The 25,093-nt window shown below is 52.4% G+C and overlaps 7 protein-coding genes and 1 non-coding gene across 8 annotated transcripts; 4 read left to right on the top strand and 4 right to left on the bottom strand.

The window, feature by feature from the left end:
• Nucleotides 1–1,923: 1,923 nt before the first annotated feature.
• BDW74DRAFT_189400 (nucleobase cation symporter-1 family protein) lies at nucleotides 1,924–3,802 on the bottom strand (the record flags this gene model as incomplete). The annotated part of the gene is made up of 6 exons (XM_073731963.1): nucleotides 1,924–2,256; nucleotides 2,305–2,555; nucleotides 2,606–3,221; nucleotides 3,270–3,433; nucleotides 3,487–3,672; nucleotides 3,721–3,802. The coding sequence occupies 6 exons, from the start codon at nucleotides 3,800–3,802 to the stop codon at nucleotides 1,924–1,926; spliced, it is 1,632 nt and encodes a 543-aa protein (XP_073578140.1).
• A 302-nt stretch (nucleotides 3,803–4,104) lies between these two features.
• BDW74DRAFT_171574 (uncharacterized protein) lies at nucleotides 4,105–6,454 on the top strand (the record flags this gene model as incomplete). The annotated part of the gene is made up of 4 exons (XM_073727330.1): nucleotides 4,105–4,205; nucleotides 4,249–5,785; nucleotides 5,836–6,064; nucleotides 6,435–6,454. 4 exons carry the CDS (start codon nucleotides 4,105–4,107, stop codon nucleotides 6,452–6,454), a joined length of 1,887 nt encoding a protein of 628 aa, XP_073578139.1.
• Nucleotides 6,455–7,218: 764 nt separating this feature from the next.
• Nucleotides 7,219–7,998, top strand: BDW74DRAFT_183803 (uncharacterized protein; the record flags this gene model as incomplete). The annotated part of the gene is made up of 3 exons (XM_073730610.1): nucleotides 7,219–7,381; nucleotides 7,437–7,803; nucleotides 7,857–7,998. 3 exons carry the CDS (start codon nucleotides 7,219–7,221, stop codon nucleotides 7,996–7,998), a joined length of 672 nt encoding a protein of 223 aa, XP_073578138.1.
• Nucleotides 7,999–8,321: 323 nt separating this feature from the next.
• BDW74DRAFT_116268 (uncharacterized protein) lies at nucleotides 8,322–9,125 on the top strand. Its single transcript, XM_073721918.1, has 2 exons — nucleotides 8,322–8,362; nucleotides 8,422–9,125. Exon 2 carries the CDS (start codon nucleotides 8,491–8,493, stop codon nucleotides 8,902–8,904), a length of 414 nt encoding a protein of 137 aa, XP_073578137.1. The 5' UTR covers nucleotides 8,322–8,362; nucleotides 8,422–8,490; the 3' UTR covers nucleotides 8,905–9,125.
• A 1,861-nt stretch (nucleotides 9,126–10,986) lies between these two features.
• Nucleotides 10,987–12,373, bottom strand: BDW74DRAFT_189398 (zinc-binding alcohol dehydrogenase family protein). The gene is made up of 6 exons (XM_073731962.1): nucleotides 12,179–12,373; nucleotides 11,991–12,125; nucleotides 11,814–11,937; nucleotides 11,728–11,759; nucleotides 11,292–11,662; nucleotides 10,987–11,224 (listed from the first exon to the last, which is right to left on the bottom strand). Exons 1-6 carry the CDS (start codon nucleotides 12,324–12,326, stop codon nucleotides 11,042–11,044), a joined length of 993 nt encoding a protein of 330 aa, XP_073578136.1. The 5' UTR covers nucleotides 12,327–12,373; the 3' UTR covers nucleotides 10,987–11,041.
• Nucleotides 12,374–12,780: 407 nt separating this feature from the next.
• BDW74DRAFT_t209 lies at nucleotides 12,781–12,867 on the bottom strand. Its single transcript has one exon. It is a non-coding gene; the product is annotated as a tRNA-Tyr (tRNA).
• Nucleotides 12,868–19,512: 6,645 nt separating this feature from the next.
• Nucleotides 19,513–21,068, bottom strand: BDW74DRAFT_163599 (FAD-dependent oxidoreductase). The gene is made up of 3 exons (XM_073726133.1): nucleotides 20,969–21,068; nucleotides 20,007–20,901; nucleotides 19,513–19,956 (listed from the first exon to the last, which is right to left on the bottom strand). The coding sequence occupies exons 1-3, from the start codon at nucleotides 21,032–21,034 to the stop codon at nucleotides 19,721–19,723; spliced, it is 1,197 nt and encodes a 398-aa protein (XP_073578135.1). The 5' UTR covers nucleotides 21,035–21,068; the 3' UTR covers nucleotides 19,513–19,720.
• Nucleotides 21,069–21,594: 526 nt separating this feature from the next.
• On the top strand, nucleotides 21,595–24,650 carry BDW74DRAFT_163598 (DUF3435 domain-containing protein). The gene is made up of 5 exons (XM_073726132.1): nucleotides 21,595–22,195; nucleotides 22,256–22,505; nucleotides 22,565–22,887; nucleotides 22,946–23,337; nucleotides 23,395–24,650. Exons 1-5 carry the CDS (start codon nucleotides 21,879–21,881, stop codon nucleotides 24,549–24,551), a joined length of 2,439 nt encoding a protein of 812 aa, XP_073578134.1. The 5' UTR covers nucleotides 21,595–21,878; the 3' UTR covers nucleotides 24,552–24,650.
• Nucleotides 24,651–25,093: the final 443 nt, after the last annotated feature.

Below are 25,093 nucleotides of genomic sequence, written 5' to 3'. Positions count from 1 at the left end.
AGACTAAGGCAGAGCCATTACCACTTGACGGTCGGATGGGATTATGAAGTCGAGCAGGAACTCCGCATCTGGGAGCGTGACTCGGACTTTGCCCTGCAGGATGGGCTTGTCGATGCGTCGCTCGTCTCGGCCCAGAACCAGCTCTATCTGTTTTATCGCCAAGTCGTCGGCAATCAGGCACAGCCGACCTTCTTTCTCAGGCGTTGGATCGGCAGTGACGGTTTTACAAATCCCATCCAGGTCAATCTCGGAGACAACGATGCAGGCAGGGCATACCCGTTTGTCTGGTACGACACTCAGGTGTACCTGTTCAGGCCCCAGCAGAACGGCACTGTCAAGGTCTGGTCCATGACCATAACACCTCAGGGACAGATAGGCTGGCAAGGCGACTCGAAACCAGCAAAGAAGGGGTTCAGGTTTGATGGCATTCCGATTCCGAATGAGATGTCGGTCGTTACCCGCAACAACCAGTTCTTCATCGCCTACAAGCAGGGCAATGACTATGAGAATGTCAGGACCCTGATGCTGCGCGATCCGCCCTATGTCCCTGCCCATGAGTCAGTCGGCCACGTCAAGGCCACCCAATGCCCCGTCATGGTCGTCCACATTGATACCGTCTACTGCTTGTGGAACACGGCTCTCAGCAATGGCAGCCACCAGATCATGCAGATCTCCCAGCCGGTCTCTACGCTGGGTCCTCTGAGTGGCTGGATGCGTTTGCTGCCTCAAACTCTGCCCATATCCCACGTTACTCTGCCCGGCACGCACGACTCTGGAGCCCTAGATCGTCCGCCCTCGTGGAATGTTCTCGCCCCGTTGTGGAACAGAATGGGCACTTGTCAGGTGATGCCGATCTCTCTACAGCTTCGGTCGGGCATTCGATTTTTGGATATTCGGGGCGGGTACGGCTGGCATAAGTGGGTGGGCACACAGGAGGCCATCGTCCACCACGGTCCCATGCCTATCCTGCCCTACCTTCCGCTACGCGAGCTTTTCGAACAAATCTATCACTTCCTGGATGAGAATCCGTCAGAGTTCCTCGTGATCTCCCTGAAATATGACCCAAAGGGCGAAGGACCTGATAGACGGCGGTTCGACCAGGATATGCGCAACTTGATCACCAACCAGCAAGGGGCCGAGTACTGGCTTACAGCGCCGGCAATACCCACAGTCCAACAGGCACGAAAGAAGATCATCTTGCTGAGACGCTTCCAACTCTTCGACACGCCACCCAATTTCCAACTCGGCATCAACGCATTCGACGACTGGGCTGAGCAAATTCCGCCGTTTGCCATCCCCCGGAATCCCCCAGCCCCCGCACCAATGACTTTAGTTGTCCAAGATGCCTACAATCTCCGCTGGATTCCCGAAGATCAGCAGATCCAATCCCCCGAGAGCTGGAAAATGGCCAAGGTGAGAGCATTGCTCGACCAAGCAGCCTTAGACGGTGATCGGAGCAGGTGGTACATCAACTTCAGCAGTGCGACCAAGGTCTGGTGGCCCATTTGGCCGCGCAGCGTTGCCCAGGGGCGACTGGCGACTCCTCATCCGTCCAAGGGGAGTTATGCGTATGAGCTGGGTGTCAATGATCATCTAAGGCTGTACTTGACGTCTCGTCCTAAGGGGCACTACGGCATTGTGGTGATGGACTTTGCAGATCGCTTCGAGGACTTGGTTGCGATGGTGGTGAATTTAAATCATTTCCCCTAGCACTAGAAATATCACTGTAACGTAGTCTACCTCAGTCTACTGCTTCACACTGGTGTTGCTTATTAAACACTTTCCAGTTTTCCGGCTTCACAGAGTTTATCTCAAAGAAAAAGTTATCGAATTATATTCTGCATTGCAGTAGCAGCCGTATCCTGAGACGTCATCGTTTCATAAACACATTAAAGCGCTGCGAAAGACACCAAGCAACAGCCATCAATAACCATCAGCAACCAGCTTATCGGAATGCGTTGCCTGCTTCGAAGTCACCCCCGGAGCCTCAATATCAGACCCAGCACTAGGCAGCCCATCAATCACAACTCCAGGAACAACAGCAGGAATCAGAGTCTGCCGGTTCGGCCAGAAATAGTTTAGGACAAAGTATAGAACCGTCGAGAGACAGAAGCCGTAGAGGTAGTTGATCGAATACAGATGCTGTAGCCCGGTGTTGATTGAGACGTTGTTGGGGGTGACGGCGTGCGCCAGACCGGGGAGCAAGGGGACGATCACGACGAGGTTGCAGATCAGGGCTCTCCAGTTTGTTCCATACTGGCAACTGTTAGCAGGAATACTGAGTTTAATGAACCGGAGGCCTACTCTGTAATAGTAGATGCTCTTCGGATCGTACAGTGCCGGCACGTCGTACTTCCGCCGCTTGATGATCCAGTAGTCGCAGAACAGGATACCGGCGATCGGAGCCATGAAGATGGCATAAGCCCCCATAAAGCTAAGGAAGGTGGTACCGTTCTTGATGATGATCCAGGGACATAGTGCCCACCCGCCGAGCAGCAGGCAGAGAGCCATACCGCGCTTGATGTTGATCCATTTAGGGCACATGGTGGTCAGATCTGCAGAGACAATTAGTTTTGGAAACCGGTCGAGAAAGGCCATCACGAACCATTGGAGAATGAAATGGAGTTGGCCGAGATGTTATTGCAGATTGTCGCGAGTAACCACAGAACAGAGCAGAAGAATGCAGCGGCTCGACCTCCTGAGCTGCCGTGCCACTGGTCAATAATGTCGAGGGGGCTCCAAAGGACTTCGCCATAGACATTTTGGGAAGCACTCGCAGCAATGATTCCAAATAGACCCGTAATGACCTTGAAGAAGGGGATCATCGGAAGCTGCCACACCGGACCTCCTGGTTTCTGGCTGAAACGGGAGAAATCGGAGATGTTGACTGCCAAGGTCGAGAATCCTCCGGTGATGGAGGTCATGTTGGTCAGCCATAGCCAGGCTCTTTCCGATCCATGAACGGTGGCTGGCTTGCTGAAGAGATCGCTCCCACCACCGGCTTTGACGCTGATCCAGATAACCATGGCCAGTGCCATGGGCGGGACCAGAGCTGATTTGAAAATGAACATGTAATGCAGTCGGTGCGTGGGAATGAATAGGAACGGGGTCTGGACAACGTGATAGATAACGTAAGAGATCATTCCTTGGGTGGTGATTGCCGCGGATGCTGGGAGATGGTTGGGGAGGGTGCGGTAGCTGGGCCAGATGGCTGCGATGATCTGTCATAGCATTAGAAACAGCATAATAGGGCACCATGATCTTCTTACTGGAGTAACGCATCTCCCTCCATATGAACTCTGAACTCCGAACCAGAAGAGAGCCAAGATTGCGCGAGAGGCAACGCAGAAGTAGCCAAAGTAGGTGCCATAGCTGGCCCTAATAGCGACCGGGAAGGGAATGTGGAGGTCGGCCCCGACTGCACCATTGAGCACTGAAATGTGTCAATAAGCGCTCTTCATACAAATACTTCGTATTTCGTCGTACCTGTCGGGATTGCATTGCACAAGGCTGCAACAAGGGTCAGGAGAATTGTATCTGTCGCTGACAAGCCCGAGGCAAAGGCAGAGCTGGCGGCCGACCAGGTGGAGATGGTGACCAGGTCAGACAGCCAATATTGCGTGAAGGTCCATCCGGTCCACGTCCATTTCTCTGGTGGAACGGGGTCTTGGTCTGCGGAAGCGTCAATAACGGGTCTTTTTCCACGTGAGAACTACTTACCGGCGTTGCTCCAGACATGGTCGGGGGCGATGCTGCTGGGCTGTTTGGGGAGTGCCCATGTCCGGCGACGGAGAAGACGCATTTTGTTCGCAGGCTGCCTAGATCAAAGCATTGACCATATGATGGGGTCTTAACGAAGACAGGGGCAGTTGGTGGCTGGCCAAGGCCCCTTGCGTCTGTCTATCTGCTATCAGCCTACCCCGCCTCCCACTCCCCCATCCCTGCCTATCGTGTATCTGCATTGACCAGGGCCTATCCCTGCCTATCGTGCTATCTGCATCCTGGCCATTCTTATCGCTGATCGGCCGATCATACGCCCGAGATGATAAGGAAGATGTTATACCATCCGACTCTCGTCCGATCTTGGTCGGACGAAGTACCATAATGGACGCCCGAAGTCAACGGAGACGACTGGCCTGTGCCGAGTGCACGAGGAAGAAGATCAAGTGCGACAAGACCATTCCCTGTCGCAACTGCTCCAGGAGGTGAGATAACACCCTGATAGAGAGCAGTTCTGACAGCGAATAGAGGCAAGGCCTGTTATCGCCTCCCCCAACAGGCTATCACGGCATCGAGCCAGACAGCTTTGGAGGGAAACATCGCGACACGCCTTCAGGAGCTGCAAGAAACTCTTCACGCCGTTAGACAGAGTCAAACATCTGCTCGGGAATTGAATGAAGATACGGTTTCCTTGGCTTCGTCGCCAGAACAGCAGTCGCTCCTTCCAGAATCAGAGCCTCCACGGGCGGGTCAACACGAAACACATTCGGCGGTAATTGATGAAGACGGTGAAGTCGAAGATGCTGCAACCATCCTGGAGTTTCTGGCCTGGGGTCGTCGAAAGGTCCCTGTGTATGGTGGTCCCGGCCCGGCGTTCAATAGCAGCCCACAGCAATCGCCTGGTGATGTTGCGCTGGACGATGAGCTGGACCTGGAGGAAACCTCGCACCTACGACTGACAAACGACTCTCCGCTTGATCTCATACAGCTGCTTCTTCCAGAGCCGAATTGCCTCCAGGAGATTGTACGGTATCACTGCGACTGTCTGCTCTGGTATCACGTCTCGTTTCATGCCCTCACCTTCCAGGGTGAAGTCAATGGCTTTGTTTCCAACCACGCTTGCAACATCCAACATGCGGCTGTCAATCTGCAATGGGTGGCGCTTCTCTTCGCAGTCTTAACGGGGAGTATGACCTGTGCTCCGCCAGCAGTGGCTCTATCCTGGGGCTTCCATGAGCGAGAGCGCTCTGCCATTGCCCGCCGATGGTTCAAGGCCGTTCTAATATGTCTTCAACGGGCGGACTATACTTCAAATCACTCAATCTTCTCTGTCCAATGCATTGCTACGATGACAATGAGCGCCCATATGCTGGGTCATTCGAATAGTCACTCAGTGATGCTCGCAACCGCCGTGAGGATAGCTCAGAGCCTGGGTCTGCATCTACTCGGCTCACCAGGGCAAGGCATCCGAAGCAACTCGATTCAAAGAGAAACCGGCCGACGCGTTTGGACCGAGCTCTGTATCCAGGACTGGTTCTCTATCCCGTTTTCCGAGAGTTACCTAGTTCACCTGCTGGACTTCAACACCACCAGGCCGCTCAACTGCAACGAAGAAGATATGGTATCCCTGCCTGATGAAGTGCCCACGAGCACAAGCTATCACCGGGTTCTCTACCAGGTCGCGCGGCTCATGCCTCGACTGCAGGATGATATGGCCCAGTCCAGTACGTTGTTTACCAAGTACGAGCATGTACTGCGATATGATGCCCAGATGCGCGCGCTAGTCAGCAAAGAGGTCCCTTCTTTCCTGAAAAGTGACCCGTTACATCAGTCCTGGCCTTGCTATGTGCCTTGGGCTAGACACTGCCTCACTATCAGTTCGGCCCACAAGATCATCATGATCCATCGCAAGTTCCTTTGGCCGAGCTTCACCAATCCGGCCTTCTCTTTCACGAGGAAAACTTGTATTGCTGCGTCAAAGACGATACTCCGTGAATGTAAAAAGGTTGCTGAGGAGGAAGGCCCTATCTTATGGATCTACCATGCTTTTGCGGTGGCGGCGAGTGTGAGTAGACCTCTACCTATACTCTCAATTCCCACTGAAACTTTTGCCAGATAATACTCTGCTTGGACCTACTATTCCAGTCATCCTCTGGTGCAGAGCATCATAACCATCGGGCATTGATCAAGGATACAATTTCCTTACTGTCATGCAACGAGAGCAGTATGATCGCCAAACGCGGCCTCGCAATCCTGCGTCTCTTATGTCGGGCGGAGGGGAATCGGAGCCTGACACGAAGAACTAGCAGTGGACAGTCACCGGAAGACCGGCAGTACGCCCTGAGTATCCGTCGATTGGTACAAGCAGTCTGTCAACAAGCTGCTTCACCAAAAACACTGAATGAGGTAGATCCACCCGATCGTCAGAGGCACCCTGATCCAGAACTTGCCTCCCTGGGTGGCGATATCCTTGGCCATACTCTGTGCAATGTGTTGGGGCCACAGTCACATTTTGAAATACACAACGCATTAGAGGACATCCTGTTTCTGGGTCAAACGTCAACGGTCGGATGCGGCGAGTAGGCGACTTGGTTCTTCGCAGGGGAATACATCTATACGATGAGACCCGCGAAGCAATTCTCAATTCGACGCTTTGTGCTAAGCACCAGGTATCAATGTACACACAAGAGCTCTCTCTTATACCATTTTCATAGTAACATTAATCGAGTCTTGACCTGGACAATTGTTCGTAGCTACTCTACACTGTGCTTAGTCAATCATTAGTCAGCGCACTCCGAGTCTCCGCTCCGCGCTGATCACCGTCTTCTTCATCTCCACCATCTCCAGAACCTCGAGAATCTCCACCGTCACCTCCTGGCATCGTCCGCATCACTGATGACCACAGCGACAGCTCTACTAAGGATGAAGATGTGACTGCGAATTCTCCTGGAACGTGCGGGGTCTTCGCTGGCAGCGGGCGCCTTCCTCGGCCGTCATCCCCCCTCACTAATTGCGGCTGCCGTCTGAAAATGACAGCTTGTCCTACGAAACATTTCACTGTGCTGGGAATCCCTGCCTTGGAAACCAAGCTTCAGCACAAAGCCCATCATCTATTAGCCGCTCAAGCCTCGTTCTGCTGGAGGAATCATGCCGTCAGCACGGAATGATTGTCCGGATGGCCTAGAGTACTTTGCACAACAGGAAAGCCTCGAAATTGAGCTCACCGCACTGCCTATCATCTTCGCTGTTGTGTCATGCACGTGAGCTGACGAAATGCACAAATAAAGGGCAGGGACTAACTAGCCCATGATTGACATCCTGGTTGGGAGGACAGAGTTCTCGCGACCGCAAGGAAGCTCTTGGTGACCGAAGGGGTACACAGCCCACCGCCGCAGAGCCTTGCCCTCGGCCGCAGCGTCACCCTTATTACAGGACCCGCCCGTGAAATCCAGCTGGCTGAGATAAGATTCGCTTAGCAAGACAGGAAGCCATACCAGCATGTCTGTCTATCGCGGTGTGAAGAAGTGGTCGCGAGTTCCCTTCCGTTTCTTCAGCCTTGGCTATCAAACTCTCGCACTGGATTCCAAAAAGGACACCCGTGACCCTCTTGAAGGAATCGAATTGCACCGTCGAGTCAGCCAGGCGACTTCTCCCTTCGCCCGTCAATACGTCCGGCACCGCCTGGATTAGGGGACTATATCCCTGTGCGCAATTAGCCGCCGCGATAGTGGCTATTGATGTTGTCCTCATTTCCGTCGCTGCCGGCCTTGCCAGCGAGTACCCTGACGATACTGGGGTCTTCAGCGCCGAGATCATCTACGAGGGAGACTGTGCGTTGGCGGGAAGGTGGAACACCGCCATCCACATCCTGACCAACGCCCTCAGCACCGGCATACTGGCGGCCAAAAACCACTGCATGCAAGCGCTAGTAGTGCCGACTCGTGCCGACCTTGATTATTATCACGCCCAAGGCCGCTGGCTGGATATCGGCACACCAAGCTGGCGGAACCTGAACGCTATCAAGAAATGGCGTCGATGGTGCTGGCTGGTTCTCCTAGTGATTACCACGCCATTTCACCTCCTGTGAGTGAAATCTGCTCGCACGTCCTGCCTGCCAATCTGACAAGCATTACCAGATATAACTCTGCCATGTTCAAGTCTCAGGCCACAGGAGAGTACAGCGTCATTTTGGCCCCAGCCGACCTAAACTTGGCCAAGAATCTCACACATCACCACGCCGGAGTTGGTGCATTGCTCCAAGAACGTGACTGGTCTTAAATGGAATACACTCACCTTTGATTTGGCGAATTCGAGGTACGAGAGATTGAATGAGAAGAAGTGTGAAGAACTTTTAGCCCGCAAATACCCTTGGGGACCAAGGCAGTTTTCGCGCTCACCAATGACCTCTCCATCTCTGAGGGTGAAAAACACGCTGTTGTGGTGAAGATGGAGACAGGGGGGTCACCCTCGTCGCTAAGCGTAGGCGCCATGGCCGATCCACGTTATCTCGTAGGGATACCGTTTGTATACACTCAGATAATGCTGACGTTTGAAGCTTCTAACGCGCTGATGTACTACAGCGCCTGGAACTACACAAAAGCTCCATGTGGAGCTTCAGAATCAATGCACGGCAGCTCTGTTTGTACGGACATTGACACAGCTTTTACTACACTCACTGACAATCGACAATGGGACTTGCAGAGGATAAAAGAGTATGTCTAGGCTAACGCAACGTCTGTAAGAGACATCCGCTTCATTCCCAGTGGTTGTATGGAACGAGGGGGCCGTATGGATTACCGAGACAGCATGGAATTCCTGGACCCTGCTAAGGCCGAGGAAAGCCTACGACTTCCAGTGGATGAGCAATGCCGGCTATACTACAACCCGCCCATCTGCATCGTTGTCGTAATTGCTGGACTCGCAAAGGCCATTGTCATGTTTCTGTCAGCACGGACGGACCCTCACGGACGATCACCGCCTCTACTCCCTGTTGGGGACACCGTGGCCTCCTTCCTCTCAAGCCCTGACCTGACCACTGGGGGAATGTGCACGATACCAAGGAACAACTGTGAGGAAACAAACAACTTGCAGTCGATAAGTTGTTCTGGGTTATTACAAGAGCCCCGGCAATGGTTGTATGCCGCCAGTCTAAGGCGATGGATTGCAGCATGGCATCGAAGATAGTGGTCAGACCGTCGGGGGTTGTCAGCTGGCCCTTTGCTCGGCGCTGCTGGACACTTTCAACCCAGGCTTCGCATTGCTGTGTCCATTAGCACTGCTTACTTTCGCCCCAAGTTGACTCTTTACCTTGCGGAACTGAGCATAACCAGAGATTTTAGATGAGGTCAAGACTGGAGGAAAATACGGTGCGACGTCGTTTATGATGGAAAAGAGTTTAGCTGTCCATATCAGTATCTCTCAGCTCAATTATCTAATGGACACCTACCAAGCCACATCCCGTGTGTAAATTTTACCCATACTAGTGATAAGCCCATGGTCGCGCTCATAGTCCTTAACAAACTCATCCGGCCGTCCGAACAGCGTGACATAGATAACATCCACCGAGACAGCGCGGAACAGACGCTCGACATTGACCAGACTCCCTAGCTTAAGCCCCGTCGCCCAGCTTTGCGGCTGCCTTAAGTACAACCTGCCTAATCCGTGGCGCACATAGGTCAATGGCTGCAGGCGAGAATAACGGGGCGATAGTGTTCCGGTAGACACGATGCCTCTTTGCATCCATGATTGCGATGAGGGCTTCGGGGTAGATCAGTGCCTTGTAGCAGTGTGGCGCTTTGCCGTAGTCTGTTCCGGCGCGGTAGACGCTGTTCAAGTGAGCTTGTCTTCCAATTAGTCTGTATGGAGGATAGTACTTACACATGGTAGAACTCAGGCTCATTGACATGGACATGATTCGGCGAGATGCGAATGATGGGGGACTCTGGGAGGGTTCGTTAGCAGGTGGTCAACTCTTTTGGACGAGCAAATACACGGTATTCTCGATGGAACCGAGGAAGGTTCTTCGCCAGGTTCCCGTTATCAATGACATCGTAGTAGAACTCCCACCAGTCGGTCAGTTCCGCGAGGAGCGGACCAGGGATATGAAATAGAGGGTGTCAGTAAAGACGCTTGAACGCGACGCATAAGCAAGAAGCTAAGACTAAGAGCAAAGCTGTGATGCAAGCTCCCGCCAGTTCGCCCGCTGTAAAGAACATCTCCGGGAGGTTTTCTTCCAAGATGATTGTGAGTGGTAAGCTCTTAAATCCGGGCCACACCGTCAAGCGCCCCACGCTGCTCGACACTACTAGAAACTATATCACACCTTGCATACTGTATACATTGGATCGTTGGTCACAAGGGTAGCTGGGACACGCATGCATACGAGACTTTCCATTACTTCTTAGCAGCTGCTAGCGCTAAGCAGGCACTTGGACCTGGAAGATCAGTGCCATGTTTTCCAGACAAAGAAAGTCAAAAGTCCAACCTTGGGAGTGCTGTGATTCTACCTGCATGTGGCGGCGACCCCATTCTCAAATAGTATGGAGCGGGTCGCCAACATGATGTCGGTCAAAGGCAAAGGGCAAACTATCGCCATTCCTGTGATGCATCAAGCGAGAAGAGGTTTACGTTAGGCTTTGCTGCCCATGGGCCTGCTGCTTGAGGTGACCACTGCCGACCCACCACTTGAGCCCTAAGTCCGACCGAGACTGCTTGCACCAAGAAGGGATCCTCAATGCCAATCGGGATCTTTCAAAGGCCTTCCATGATTGCAGCGTGTTTTAAACTTCTTGCTCTGCCCGCAGTATCAATAATCGATCCGGTCATCTTGAGTTTGACTTCCCTAGCCTCCAAACACTCCTCACCCGGTTATGCGCGGCACAACTCCCAACACTGCATAGTTCTTTGCATAAGTACCGAAATAGGCAGTTTTGGTCTCGGGTTGCGAAATGACCCGACGGAACCCGACGGAACCCGCACCGGGAGTTTCCAGAAACGGCAAGTCTTGGCATGGATTGGGTCCTTGGCCTGGTTCGGTCCTCAAAGACTGCCTGATCATTGCATAGTGCCATACTTCGCTAACCGGATAACGCGATGGCGGCTGATGGTACTTTAGTGGGAGCTCGAGATAGTAGTAGTATCGCTTGGGTATTTAGCAATCTTAAGCTGGTAGAAGCTGGAAACGAAATGGGTTGTGTCAACTAACAGATATATATTGTTATGCCCGACGTGTATATGGCCGCAACGTTTTCACCCTACAAACAACATCGCTCATCGTGGGCTCTGATGAGCAACCCGAAACAATTCAACATGCTAGCTTCGACTATATCTCATAGACAATCTTATAAGCAGAGACCTTCCCATCGCGGTACTCCTGGAACCCGTCCGAGACGGCACCCAGCCCCTGCAGCACCTTCGGATTGTTCGGTTTGACTGTCCCTTTCTCCAGCCATTCGGGTAGTTTCTCGAAGAGCTCACTGGCAAGCTCATGGTCGTCGATAGAAGCCTGAGTAGACACGCAGAAACCAGTCAGCTATGGCAGCGATGAAGGGGAAGAAGGAATAGGTTCGTACAGGCCACTTGAACTCCCCATAGCTGTGATCCTTCAAGAACGCCGTCCAGACCAAGACGTCTGTAACAACAGTGCCCGGTACCACATTCTGGGTGTGCGCTTTACCCGGTCTCACCGTACACAGTGTCCCGCCTCCCTCGCGAAGGGATTGTGTGGCCGTAGCAGACGAGGTCGAGTTGCCGATAGTATCAAACGTGTGAGCAAGAGTAGGGACTGCAGTCTGTATCTTCTCGGCCACATTTGGATCCTTATAATCGAAGACGTGAGCAGCGCCGAATGAGCGGACAAGGTCCTCATTCTGCGGGCTGCACGTTGTGACCACCTCGAAGCCGAGGAAGGATGCAATCTGGATCGCGTATAGGCCGACGCTGGCTATAGACAATTAGGCCACTTTCTTTTTCCGGCGGGACAGTGTCATGGATCGAGACTGGACTTACAGCTGCCGCCCCAAATAAGGACGCTGGTTCCGCTGGCATTCGAGCGATCAAGAGCGAGACAATCTTTGGAAAAGAGGGCTAGCTACGCTGTCGCTGCAGCCAACGGAACGGTGCTCGCCTGCTCTCGCGAAATAGCAGAGGGAACTTTGAACGAGATGCGCTCGTCCGCTAGGCAGTACTCGCTGTACGCGCCCACGTACTTTACCTCCCCTACAGAACGCGTCAGTATCGGCGTCAAGTATGAAGCTAATGCAATGTCTTACCTCCCCAGACTAAAGCAGCCACATTATCACCCTCCGCAAGACGAGTGACCTCGCTGCCTACGTCGACGACCTCGCCGACAAAGTCACATCCGAGAACGGCCCCATCGCCAAAGGCGTTGCCGTCGAAGGATTGCACTGTCCAACCACAGATCAGCATGGATAGCTCGAGAAGAAGAACAAGAGCATACCGTCAGTTGGGTTCTGCGCAGCATGCGAGATCTTGACGAGGACTTGGTTTGCCGCGGGGCGGGGAATGGCAATGGTCTCTTTGGAGAGGATGGGCGATTGTCCGTCTGGAACGCGGACAACGAGGGCGGTATTGGTGGCGAAAGTCATCCTGAAAGGTCTATATGCAACTATATATGCGAAAGAGGATTGAATCTAGGGAAGGAGAGAGAAACTCGGGAACTGGGGAGGCGAAGGGCGGGGTGAGGGGCTGATGAGCTGTGATGCAGCCTTAGCGGGGAAGAAGATGCATTATCAAGCATAATCATGTTTGGAGATACCATAGTCTCCTAGAATTGCATTGCATTGCACCGATTAAAGAAGGGTTTGGGTTTCGCAATGATGAATTTACCTCATAGTGTCTTGCCTGTAAACAACTATTCGATCGACTGGGCGGCAGATGGAGTGATGAGAGGGACTTTGTATTTTGATCGTTCAAGTTGAGATTTGGATTTGGCTTAACCAAATAAAACCATACGGATGCAACAACAAGCGCTATGACAGTTAAGGTCTTCTTTTCTTATCCGCTGGTGATTGCGAAAAAAATGAGCGAGGCAAAAAAGAATCCCCCGGGCCGGAGTCGAACTGGCGATCTCAAGATGAAACTGAACCATTACAGTCTTGCGCTTTAAACCAACTAAGCTACCAGGGGATTGTTGATGTCATTGTTCCTCTTTTTGATTAATATACTCTACACATCAGCATGCGCACAAAATCTCAGAGATAAATTTTATACGTGTTCGCCCTTCCCCCACGCCCCCGATGCCCTGTTTCTCCCAACCACGAACAACTCAACCTTGGACGTGTCCTTGCCATCACAGTCTTCAGCTGACCTCATCAATCTTCTATGCACCGATTACCACATTCTGTACTTTTTGGAGCCAACTTGGGCTCACAATATCGCCAACGAGTCTTTGCCGAGTCGCCAACTCCGGACGATCCGGACACTTCGGAAGCTATGGTACGCGACTCGTTATTGCGAGGCCTGAGTCCAGCTACATCTTGTACGGAGAGATCAGTAGTTCGTTTGCCCCCCGCAATCCTTACCCACTAGGTCTACTTGACGGCCATGAGGGCGTTCATCTACAAACGCTATGGTATTGGGCCAGGGAAGAAGCTCGAGTAACCCAAAGGGTAGAACATATTGTTATCGCATATTGCTCAACCTGCCTACAAGTCTATCCTTCGCCATTGGTAGACTTTGAATGCCATGATTCTTATGATGAGTTCAGGATTACCAAGGCCTCTAATCCATGTCTCCATCCTTAATCTGCAGCCACTCCAACTCAGTCCAATCTTCGCTCACCGGATCCATGGTGTCGCTTGTCAAAGCTTCACCATTTTCATCCAGCTGCACAGCGCGAGCCCTGATTGGCTGATACGGCTCGTCGCAGTGCGGAATTGACTCGACATTGAGCTGGACATCTTCCGCGTCACTCTCAGACTCATACTCGGACTCGTCATCTTCTTCGTCTTCACTATCTTCCTCTTCCGGCCACCCATTCCGCTGATCTTCCCGAGCCTTCTCAAGCATCTCATCCGCCGAGTTAAGCGTGCTCAACGCGAAGTGAGATAGTTTGCGATCCACTAGACTCCATTCCGCCCCATGCTTCAACAAAAGCTCACAGGTGAGATCGTCCCCCCACAAGGCGGCAGCGTGGAGGGCATTTCCACAAAAGCCGCCGGTGACGTTAACGTCTGCGCCTCGATCGAGGAGGAGCTGGACCAGCTCAAGGTTCCCGGAAACACACGCTGCTTGAAGGGCCGTCCCATACTTTCCACCCTTGGCGTTGATGTCCGCTCCATATCGAAGCAGCAAGAGGACCATCGGGATGGACTTTGAGCCCTTGGCTGCAGCGGCCTGCAAGGGATACCCGTACACACCTCCTCGAGCATTGACATCGGCGCCCCTCTTTAGGAGCAGCTCGACAGTAAAGAGGTTGCAACTCAATACGGCGGCCATCAAGGCAGAGCCATGTTTTCCACCCTTCTTGTGTATGTCCACGCCACGGTTGAGTAGGAATCTGACGATGAGACCCCATCTACTGATCGCAGCGGCCTGCAGAATGTCGCCATACCTTCCGGTGATTTTGGGTTCCATTTCAGCTCCGTGTCTCAGCAGGTAACGGACCATCGGGAACCGACCCATTCTGCAAGCAAATTCCAACGGCGACCCGAGCTCTGAATTGGCGATATTGACATTGGCTCCCTTCTCGATCAAGAATTTGAGTATCTCCATATTATCTACCTCTATGGCACCATGGACGGCCGTCGGATAGTACAGGTTTCCCTCGAGGTTGACGTCCGCGCCGTAGTGGTCCAGTAAGTATTGAACAATCTCGAGCTCGCCCATGGAAGCAGCTGCGATCAAAGGGGTGCCTCGAACCCCACAGCAAGCATTGGCGTCGGCACCAGCTTCGAGCAGAATATACCAGGCACTGTCGCCTCTGTGGATGATGCAGGATTGGAGAGCAGACCCGAACTGTCCAACGGGTAGATTTGGATCCGCCCCATGGCGTCGAAAACAGGCATCGACCAACGTTTCGCAAGACCCTCTGACAGCAGATCCGAGCGGTGTTCCGAACTCTCCCCCCGTGAGGCTGTGAGAAGCGCCGTGACTGTACAAAAGGTCGACTACCTCATAATATCCGCCAGAATAAGCCGCCGCCAGCGCCGTGCCATAACGCCCACAAACGATATTCGGATCGGCACCTCGCTCGAGTAAAAGCTGGCACGTATCCAGTTCTGCCTCGACGGATGCCGCTATCAATGCAGTGCCGTACATTCCTCCTTGGGCATTGATGTCCGCCCCAGCCTCAATCAAGGCTCGAACAATATCATCGCACCCATTCTTCGATGCAGCGTGGAGTGGATAACAGAAGGATTCGCCTCCGGCTGCATTTACATCTGCTCCATGCTCGATCAAAAGCTTGACCATGTCTTCGTGCTCATTGGAGGCGGCAGCTATAAGCGCATTCCCTCTCTTCCCGACGCCGGAAATGTTAACATCGGCACCGGCATCGAGCAGAACTTTTGCTGCTTCGACGGCGCCCTGGAAGGCTGCAGCCTGTAGACTCGTCCCGTACAAGCCGCCGACTTCGTTGACATCACTTCCTGCGTCAATCAAGATCTGCACAACATATGGATGATCTTCGTAGCTGGCGACTTGAAGGGCAGACTTGAACCTGGCGCCTTCAACGTCATCTGATAGGTTTGCGCCCAGGCCAATCAGCTTTTCCACCATGATGTTGTCGCCATCCATTGCCGCAACCTGTAGCGCTGTGACAATGCCATTGTCATCCTCTTTATCGGTCGTTTCAATGGCGAGGTTGACATCGGCGCCATGACTGACTAACAAGTCCACAATCCATTCGTTCTCACTTATTACGGCAAGCTGTAAGGGGGTATAAAACCAATCATTCGTCACGTTGACTTCTGCACCACGATCAAGGAGGTCACTGCAGAGATCATAGTCTTGTTTGAAAACTGCAGCCCCAAGAGGACAGCCACCACCATCTGCTCCACCATCCACAGTGGCGTTGACATCTGCACCTGCCTCCAACAAGATGCTCACAACTTCGGAATAGTCCTTGTCGCTGAATATGGCGGCTATCAGGGCACATCCGTATTCGCCGTTGTTCTCGAAGTTGACGTCCGCTCCGAGATCTAGGAGACACTGTACTGTTTCGACGTGCGATTTCACTGCAGCGGCCTCGAGCGCGGTGCATTTTGGGTAGGTGGCCATGGTACTGACACCGTCTATATCTGCTTCCATCTCCACAAGCACTTCGACCACTGCCCTGTATCCCTTGCGAGCAGCCACCATGAGCGCATTTGTCATCTCGGGGGTATCGCCAGATGTAACCCCCAGATCAAAGAGCAGTTTGACGGTATCTGTGTGCCCGTTCTGAGCAGCAGAAATCAAGGCGGTTCCTCGGTCACCAGCTGGTGCGTTGACATCCACACCAGCTTCCGCAAGTATTTGTATCACGTCGTTATATCCCGCGGCAGCCGCAACCTGGATGCTATTGCCATAATGCTCGTCAAAGAAATCCACATTCGCTCCTGCTTCAAGAAGGCGCTTGACAATCGCAACATTCCCTGAGGCACTGGCCGCATTCAGAGCGTTGCGGTGCCGGCCTCCCTTCGCATTCACGTCGGCGCCAAGGTCCAGCAGAAGCTCAACTGCATCTAGGCGTTCGGCGATACAAGCGGAATACAAACTATCTGATCCTTTGTCGTTCTCGTCGTTGACCTTGGCACCACGTGCAACAAGAGAACGGATCAAGTCGAGCATACCCAGCGACGCTGCAGCCATCAAAGGACACCCATGACGCCCACCGAGGGCATTGAGATCCGCCCCCCTCTCGATCAGCAGATCAACGATTGGTATATTCTTGCTTACAATGGCAGATGTGAGTGGGTATCCGTACCAGCCCCCGCGTTTATTCACATTGGCTCCATTATCGAGAAGGAGCTGCACGGTCCGCATGTGGGACTTCTCCGCCGCGGCTGCAAGGGGCGAACCGTATCTCTGACTAGTAACGTTCGTGTCGGCCCCGTGTTCGAGGAGTATTGAGATGATCTGGTAACGGCCTTCAAGAGCAGCACCTTGTAGTGGAGTCCCTTGTTTGCCACTTGCCGCGTTAGGGTTCACTTGTTGCTGCAAGAGCAACTTAGCCACAGATTCATGGCCGTAGGATGCAGCAAGATAGAGACAGTTCTCGAGAACCTTTGGCTCTATTGAACTGCGGTACTCAAGAATCACCTTCACAACTTCCGAGTGTCCGGCAAATGATGCAGCCTTGATCGGTTCTACTAGGTTGAGATCCGGGTCGCTTTCTAGCAGCGTCGACACCACCTTCGGTAATCCAAAGAGCGAGGCAAAGTAGAGAGGGGACCCATCCGACCGGGGAATGGCTGGTCGTTGCCCAGACATTTTGTGCAGATGCCGATATATGTGAGACCACAAGCCATAGTTCCCTTTTTCGTCATCGTTCATCTCGAAAAGCCGCATCGTCAAGTCAAATACTTGCTCGTCGCCCTCGCTGAGATGCGCATGAGCGCCCCATCCCTGGACCGCATATTTTAAGAACTTGTATTCCTCATAGCGTTGCAGCAGTTGATCGCCTGACTCTTCATAGTTCGTGGAAAAGTCGTCATAGCATAGATAGGTCAAACAGACTCGAGCCAACTCAGCATGTACCTCTCCGCATCCGACCCAGAAATGAGGCATCAGCTCTTGAATATGTGTTGAGACGAGGAACTCCTTGACGGTATAGTGGGCCAGTGCAACGTATCCATCTGAAGCAATAACGACCAAGCTGCCGCAGAGCTCAACGACGTCCTCTGGGTCGGTAAAGACAGCATCAAAGTCAAATGAATCTTCAGCAGCGTCTGGGTCAATGCTCACGCACTCGGCCAATTCGTCCAGTGTGAGGTTCCTCGTTCCGCGCACCAGCCATCTGAGCAGGCGCTGCACGGAAGGTACCTCGTCAGCTCGCTCAGTCTCCAGCCGTCGCAAAATCCTGATGTATGTGTCGTGCAGAGTCTTGGGCAGGTCATCCAGCGCATTGCGTATAGCTCGGTCGTTGCGGAGCTTGCACAGCTGGTCAATCTGGCACTTCACCCACTGGAACATACCGTGGGCCCCTTGGATGAGCGTCTCACAAATCACCTCTTGGAGCTTCGGGTCCCGAAGTTTCAGTTTCCTTGCCTTGATCTTGGCCGTTACTTCCGATCGGATATACAGTTCAATATCACCGGCGATGTCCTCAGCTTCGATTGAGGTATTTGGTAGGTCTTCATAAGTTCGCGCAATATCAATCTCATAGCGACTTGTCACAAGTACTTTGACACATTCGCATGTCTCCGCAATTTTCCTGAAGGCATAAGCAACGCACTCTCTGTCCTCGGTCTCATCGAGTGCGTCGACAACTATGAATAACTCATCAAAAGAGTCAGACACGAAGTCACTAAAATTGTTCAACAACTCATCAAACTCTGGGGTGTACGCAGGGTTCTCTTTGTGCTGCTGTTCGAAGAACGTAACGAGCCGACCGAGAACTGCTTCATTCCGCGACGCAATCGATGACAACAGCGTCGATACAATGGTTGTTGGGGACTGCTTCTGCTTGTCTTTGTAGTCGCAATAAAAGTATGCCAGCCCGGTGCCCTGATCCTCCTTGTTCTGCCGCAGCCAGTCGATAATCGTCGATGCTAGGATTGTCTTCCCTGCGCCGGCTACACAGTGTTAGATGCATTCCACTTGGTGGCGTACAGAACTTACGGATTGCATGCAGCCAGAGAAACGAGTTATCCGCTGCAAGCCAGTCCTGGAATGGCTGCCCATCGACAAACCAAGTACCAGTTCCAGCCTGGCGCAACTTGGTCGCCGAGTTGTGATTCGCAGCAGCATTGACCGGAGATAGCCATTGGTTCAACTGGGAAACCTTCTGCTGGTCAATATAATCCGTAACCTTTTTCTGACGCGATTCCAGCTTATCCCAGCGAGCGGCCTGTAGCTTGCGCTCGCCCTCTGCCTTGGCGCGTCCTTCACTAGCCAGCTCCTTCTCGGCCAGGTCCACCTCCTGCTCGATACGTGACATTGATGTGCTGATGCGGTCCATGATATCTCCGAACTGCGCTGTGAACGGTTTCCAGATCACTTTCCACGCTGCCCGGAAGCTGACAGCACTCGTACTGAACAATCTCCCCGAGCTCTGGTCGTTCTTCCCCTGCCGGAAGACTCCTCGGGCTTTGGTGCAGAATTCGAGGATAGCCTGGAAGATGTCTACCATGGACTCTGTAAGGATCTCGTTATTGGGGTACAGCCGCGGGAAACGACGGAAACGACTGATATTGTACCCGATCTCTTCGAACATCTCCGACAGCTTGTCAAAGTACTCGCTGTAGTCCTTTGCGATTTGCAGCACAACCCTGCAGCCACCCCAAATGGGTTGCATCAGAGAAACCGAGCCTGCTATGGCATCTATAGCGCCCGAGAAGCGATCAATGCCCGCGACAAATGATTGGATTCTCGGCGCGACCCTGCGTTGCACAGAGGCCTTGCTGTGGTTATTGTCGGCCTCGACAAGGTCATTGATCAGCTTCTCTGACGTGTCCGTTGCCTGGAAAAGGAGCTTTTCCTCTGTGCTGAGGCGGCTGGCGAACGCCTGGGCCGCGTCTCTGCAGTCATCTTGGATGGTGGTGCTGTGCCTAAGAGTCAGCCGGGTCTAAGTGGCATCGGAGTAGCCGTACACTGGGTTGGCATTATTCCTCATCGTGGCTACACCGAGTACGGAGGACCTTGGGGCAAGGAACCGTGGTCGAAGAGCACAAGAGAGCAAAAGAGGGGTAGACTAGGAGTGCGGCTGAGAGCAAGAGCTGAGCGAGACTGAGCCCCCGGCCGGTGGGCTTGGGCCTTCTTGGCATTCGTATGGCCCCAGACTGGTGGAGTCTAGACCCTGAGGACCCTGCTATTGTCTACGGAGTATCTACTTGGGCTACGAAGCGATCTTCCTCCGCGACAGAATGGCGCATCCTTCATTCAGCTGGTCCCACGCATGAGCCTCCATACAAGCCTGCCGACTCAGCCGGACGGCAGGCGCCGTTCGCTCGCGCATCTCCCTTTCGTACTTGTCGATGGCGGCCTTTTGGCCCCCACCCGCATAGATCTCCGCAATGGCTTCGACGAGGTGGAAGACGTCGAGGAGTCCGTGGTTGGCTGCTTCGCCGCGGTCTATCCTAATCAGCAATGATAGCAGAAGAAGGGCGCGATGAGGAACATACACATCACCATGGCATGCGCAGCGTCACTAGCCAGAGTGACCCGACCGTCCCTATTGTCCCAAGACAAGCACTCCCAGTCGGCGAGATTGATCCCAAGGACCGGTGTCCCATTCGGAATCCGCTGGATAGCGTCGTACAAGAACGGAGCAAATCCGGTTGCTCGCTTCTTCATGTTCGCGAGTCTAGCTTCATCTGTTTTGGGGACTTCGTCCTCGGGAGTCTTTACGGGCCAGGACAGGTTGATTTGCACGCGCCACAACCCGCTCTTATTGTTTGCTGGTGTCTCTAGGATCGAGAACCAGAAGAACACGCCTGTTTCTGGATGGCAGCCTTGGAAAAGTAAGGGATCCATGTTTCGCAGAGGGGCAGCTTCTTCATCCCTCAAGTCCACCGCAACACCTGTAAACCGCACCGGGAGTTGGACGTTGCGATAGGCATCAGGTCGAAGAAAGCGCCGCACCGTCGAACGACTGCCTTCAACACCTACGACTAGCTTGCCAACAACAAGTTCTTCCTTCTCGGAGCCGTTGTCGAGAATAAGCTGTGGTCTCCCGTCTGTTGTAAATTCAAGACCTTGTACCCTTCTACCCCAGTGTACATGCTCCTCTATCCCAACCAGCAACGCCTTCCGCATCTTTTCCCGATTCACACGCCATCGCTTTGAGGGTGGGATCTTGAATTTCGGCTCTCCCGTCGCGAGGTTGATGAACAGGAAGTTTCCATTGTCGTTTTGGGCAACGTCGGGGTCAACCTGGGCGTCTTGGATGCGTCGTAGAGTTTCTTCAGGCAGGAGGGATTGGATGTATTGCAGGGCCCAGTGCAGCGTAATCGCCCACCCTTGGCTGCGGCTGTCAGGGTGGGGGTCTCGCTCGTAGATCTCGAAGGGGATGTGTCTCTTCCAGGATCAACAACATTAGAGCTGTACGAGTAGAAATAGGTAAGTCAAGGATGGAAAGTGTTACGTGTTTAAGAGCCTGACCAAGAGTCAACCCGACTATGCCAGCGCCAACGATGAGAACCGGTTCCATTTTCAACCCGAGATCGTACAATGCAGAATGAGAGTCAACAGGAAGTGAGAGAGAAATAAAAAGTCAAGAAGGAGCACTAACCGACCCCTGCGGAAGCCTCCGGGATCGCGTTGATTACGCGATCCCGACAGCCACCCGGCCAACTTTTATAAAAAATCGTAGCACTTTATTCAACGCGAACTATCTTAATAATAAGATGCCTAAATATAACCAGAATACTAAGGATTAAATCCAAAGAGTCTTAGTTACTATTTAATATTTAAAAAAAGAATATCTTAAAAGCTGCGCGAGAAAATCATGTAAACCCGCGAACCCTTAATACTTAGTTAAAGGGTTAAGGGTCTCTTGTTTAATGCCCTTTTACTAATACTCTATTTAATGATGTGACGGTTAGAAGGGCGCCGAAAAGGGCTACTTCGGCGGCTGTTTTTGGCGTCCCTTTAACCAGCTCCCGTCTTGGCATCTCGTGTACATATTCCCACAGCCAAGCGCTTTCCTCCACGCAGGGCCATGGTTTTATGGTTCCTGGCGCTAACGTGGTAGCTCTTTTGTCGCTTTCCCTTCAACATCACCGACTCAGCGAGTCGCTCTCTGCAACCGCAGCAGAGGGGAGCCAAAAATGGCCCCCCCACTTTTTATTTAACCATCCTCTTCTCCTCAGTTCCAGGACACATGCCGACCGTGCCCTTTCTTTCTTGCTCTCATCCTTCCCTACATCCTCCTCCCACATTTTCCCTCCATCCCTTCCTAAATCTGTTCGGCGCTCGCAAGCACTTTTATCGTCAGCCTATTTGCTCCTGCTTCAAGGACTTACCTTGCTACCAGTCATCTATAGGCTGCCTTAATGATGATAGCTCGCCCCCGACCGGTCGGACATAACAACAAGCGGAGTCAGAGCGACGCTGATGCCAGCTCCAACGTGAGCGAGGACTTTTCGGATATCGAATCTGACAGTGACTCCAACACTGACCTGGAACTCGATAGCAAGGGTTCAGACAGCGACGACAATGACCCGGACAACGATTCCAACGATGAGGGCCAGCTGCCTCGGGAGTACTACCTGGCCCAAGCAGAGAGCCTTGATGTCTTACAACTTCGACAGAAGCGGTACGCCGACGGCACCCAGGAAAAGTTAGATGATACCCGTGTATATTGGAACAGGTAGGTATCCACTCTTCACCCTTATGCTATATAGGAAGCTCATTGGTTGTTCTCTGGAAGGTACTGCCGGTATATTGGCGTTGACCCGGTACTACACTGGAAGTCAATCTCAGATTCAGAAGAGACGATTCGTTTCCTGTACGGATTTTTTGGCTGGAGGTGCGATATCCGTCGTGGCAAAAACGGTCGACACTGCCCTGGTATTAAGACCAAGAGCTCGTTGGAGACATTCTGGAAGTGGTGGCATCTTGTTCTCAAACAGGAGACAGCATCAGGGCTAAGCAAAGAAACAATTGTCAAAGTAGAAGACGTGAGCGATAAACTTTTTTTGGTACTCCACGCAGAGAAACGATAGCTGATCTTCTGCAGGTCATTGCCCTTGTGGCTGAGGAGAAAGAGCTCGAACTCACCGGGAAGCCGAAGAAGAACATGTATATTGAAGACGTTGCTGAGTTCGCACGTGTTCTCTTGACTACCACTGAAATGACGTTTGCCTGCGGCTGGCAGCGTATTCAAATACTTTTCTTTTGCCAGCTTGCAGCATACACCGCAAGCCGTCCGGGGGCGCTTCTACACCTTCGCTATCGGGACATAGGGTTAAAATTGATTCGGGATCCGGAAGGCGAACGACCTCGGCTGTTCATCTACCTAAAACCAGACTTCACGAAGAGATTCCTCGGAAAGAAAGCTCCGTAGGTGTTGTTAATTTCTGTGGCTCTTTGGGGACTGGCAACTGACAAAAGTGGTTAGGAATGAGTTTAAGATTCCAGAAATCATATTTGATCCAAGCTTGGTTCTTAGTCCGCATGTGTGTTTGCTGGGTATGCTCTTCCACATCCAGGGTTTCAAGAGACTTTCAAAGACCGGGCCAGTGCTGGATTCTCCGGGGAAACTGTACAGCCTTAGGGTTTTAGATGGCTTGGGCCAGCAGGAACTGCCATTAAAGGACGAATTATCGGATAAGTTTGTGTTTTGCCAAGTGAAGCGCGAACCTACCGGATATCAAATTGTCTTGGAGAAGAAAATGACGGCCGCTATCTTGGGATCTAGGTTGCGCCGAGGTGGTGAGATTACAGGCTTCGATCAGATTACCCACCCATACAACCTCCGATACGCTGGAGCCAAGGAATTCAACAACAGCAGTGAGCATTCCTCGATCCTGATTCCCTCGTTCGGCGGGTAGCTAACCTAACAGATAGGTGAGGTGACAGAAGCTCTGCAGAACGTCATTCTCCAGCACGCGGATATTCGCACCTTTGTCCGGCACTATGAGGTGGATGTTGATGTCGATGTTCAGGGCATTATCCGCAAAACAGGGTCCCAGACACCGTTAGTCCGGTTTGCTTGTTCATTCAGTGCGTCAATTGATCCGGATCGGCCGTTTAAGCTCTCTGCCGAAGAATCCAAGTCTCTTAACATGCTCCCGGTGGTGCTCGCCCGGCAGGAGAAAGTCAATAAACGCAAGCAGAAGTGGGAAAGTTGCAAAGCCAAGCTACAACATGCCAATCACTCCTTCAAGGATTGCAACCAAAACCTCCAGGTACAGGAGAAGCTGGAACTTCTCGACGACCGGACGATGGAAACGAAGCGGCGATACAATATCGCTGTTCGTGAATTGCGTAATGAGAAACAGCGACAACGGAACCGACGGATCCGGGAGAATCTAGAGCACTATAGGAATGAGCAACCCGTGATTGACCTTGAACGGCAACTAGCAGGGAAGTTGGTAAATACCAAGGTGATGGACACTCTGGAGCACAAGAGCTCCATGGCTCCACAACATCTGGCGCTGATTGACGCCATGCTAACTATGCCGGGCACCACTCTTGAAGTGGAGTATCAGCGCCGGATAGATGCGATTAATGCAATGACTGCGTTCTGCCCCGTGGAAGAGGGACGACCCACGCCTCGAACCAGCCAATCTTGCCGCCGGCCCGTACCTGACAATGATGATGATGATGACGAATTCGGTACTCATGCCAAACGGCAACGGCACGTGTTGAAGGATGATACTGAGATTGCCCTGCGCCAAGCAATGGAATTCGTGCGGATCAAGAATCGAAGGGAGCGGCCCACGATCTGCTTTCTTTGCCTTGGGAATCCTAATCTTCCGCTCAAGGAACGGACTGCGAAGCATAAAACACCTGGTTCTCTTACCAGACATTTTCTACGGAAGCATATCAATCCCCCCTGGCCGGCCAGAGGAGTTCAGTGCAATGTTTGTGGGATGGAGTCGCTGGCACGGAAAGCTGATCTTTTGAATCATGCTGAACTCCACCATGGAACAGTTGTGCGAGGCCCAACCCAGGGGAAGCTCGCACAAGAATGTCTACAAGTTGTTCACGGCAATCATTGATGATTTCTAGTCTTACAATTCAAGGTCTATGTTTAGTAGGATGTATATAATACACGTGTCTAATCCCAAGCCATAGCGGTAGAATTCATTGGCAGCGAACATATCTCTAGCTGTGCTGAAGCTTCTTAACACGCCGAGGCTTTGAATCTGCATACTTCATTCAAGCATTGCACACTAATCACAGATACAAGAACTCCTCTTAGCAGACAGCTGCGAGGCTCTTCGGGAAAATAACCCTTACTTAGCAGTTCGTGCGGTACATTTCCACACTTCGCTTTGGGGATGTCACGTGGCTACCCTGCTGTACCAGTAAGATAGTCACTAACCGTAGGTTCTCGTACGAGCCCCGTAGCTAGCTTGGTAATTCGGATGACTGTAACTCGGATACTTATCTCTTACTCTGTGTGTACGCGGTAAGCACAAGGCTTGGCTGTCCGGAGACGTGACGGTTGATACAGATGACTAAGGTAAATAGGCGTAGCGTTGGTACTGTATTGCGTTGTAAGGCCTTTCACCAATGGGCTTCGTAGTTGAAGGTACGG

Source organism: Aspergillus multicolor (assembly GCF_047715735.1).
Source record: "Aspergillus multicolor strain CBS 133.54 unplaced genomic scaffold BDW74scaffold_50, whole genome shotgun sequence".
Classification (NCBI taxonomy): Eukaryota; Fungi; Ascomycota; class Eurotiomycetes; order Eurotiales; family Aspergillaceae; genus Aspergillus; species Aspergillus multicolor.
The sequence above is the reverse complement of the archived record's forward strand: the minus strand, read 5'-3'. Positions and strand labels throughout refer to the sequence as shown.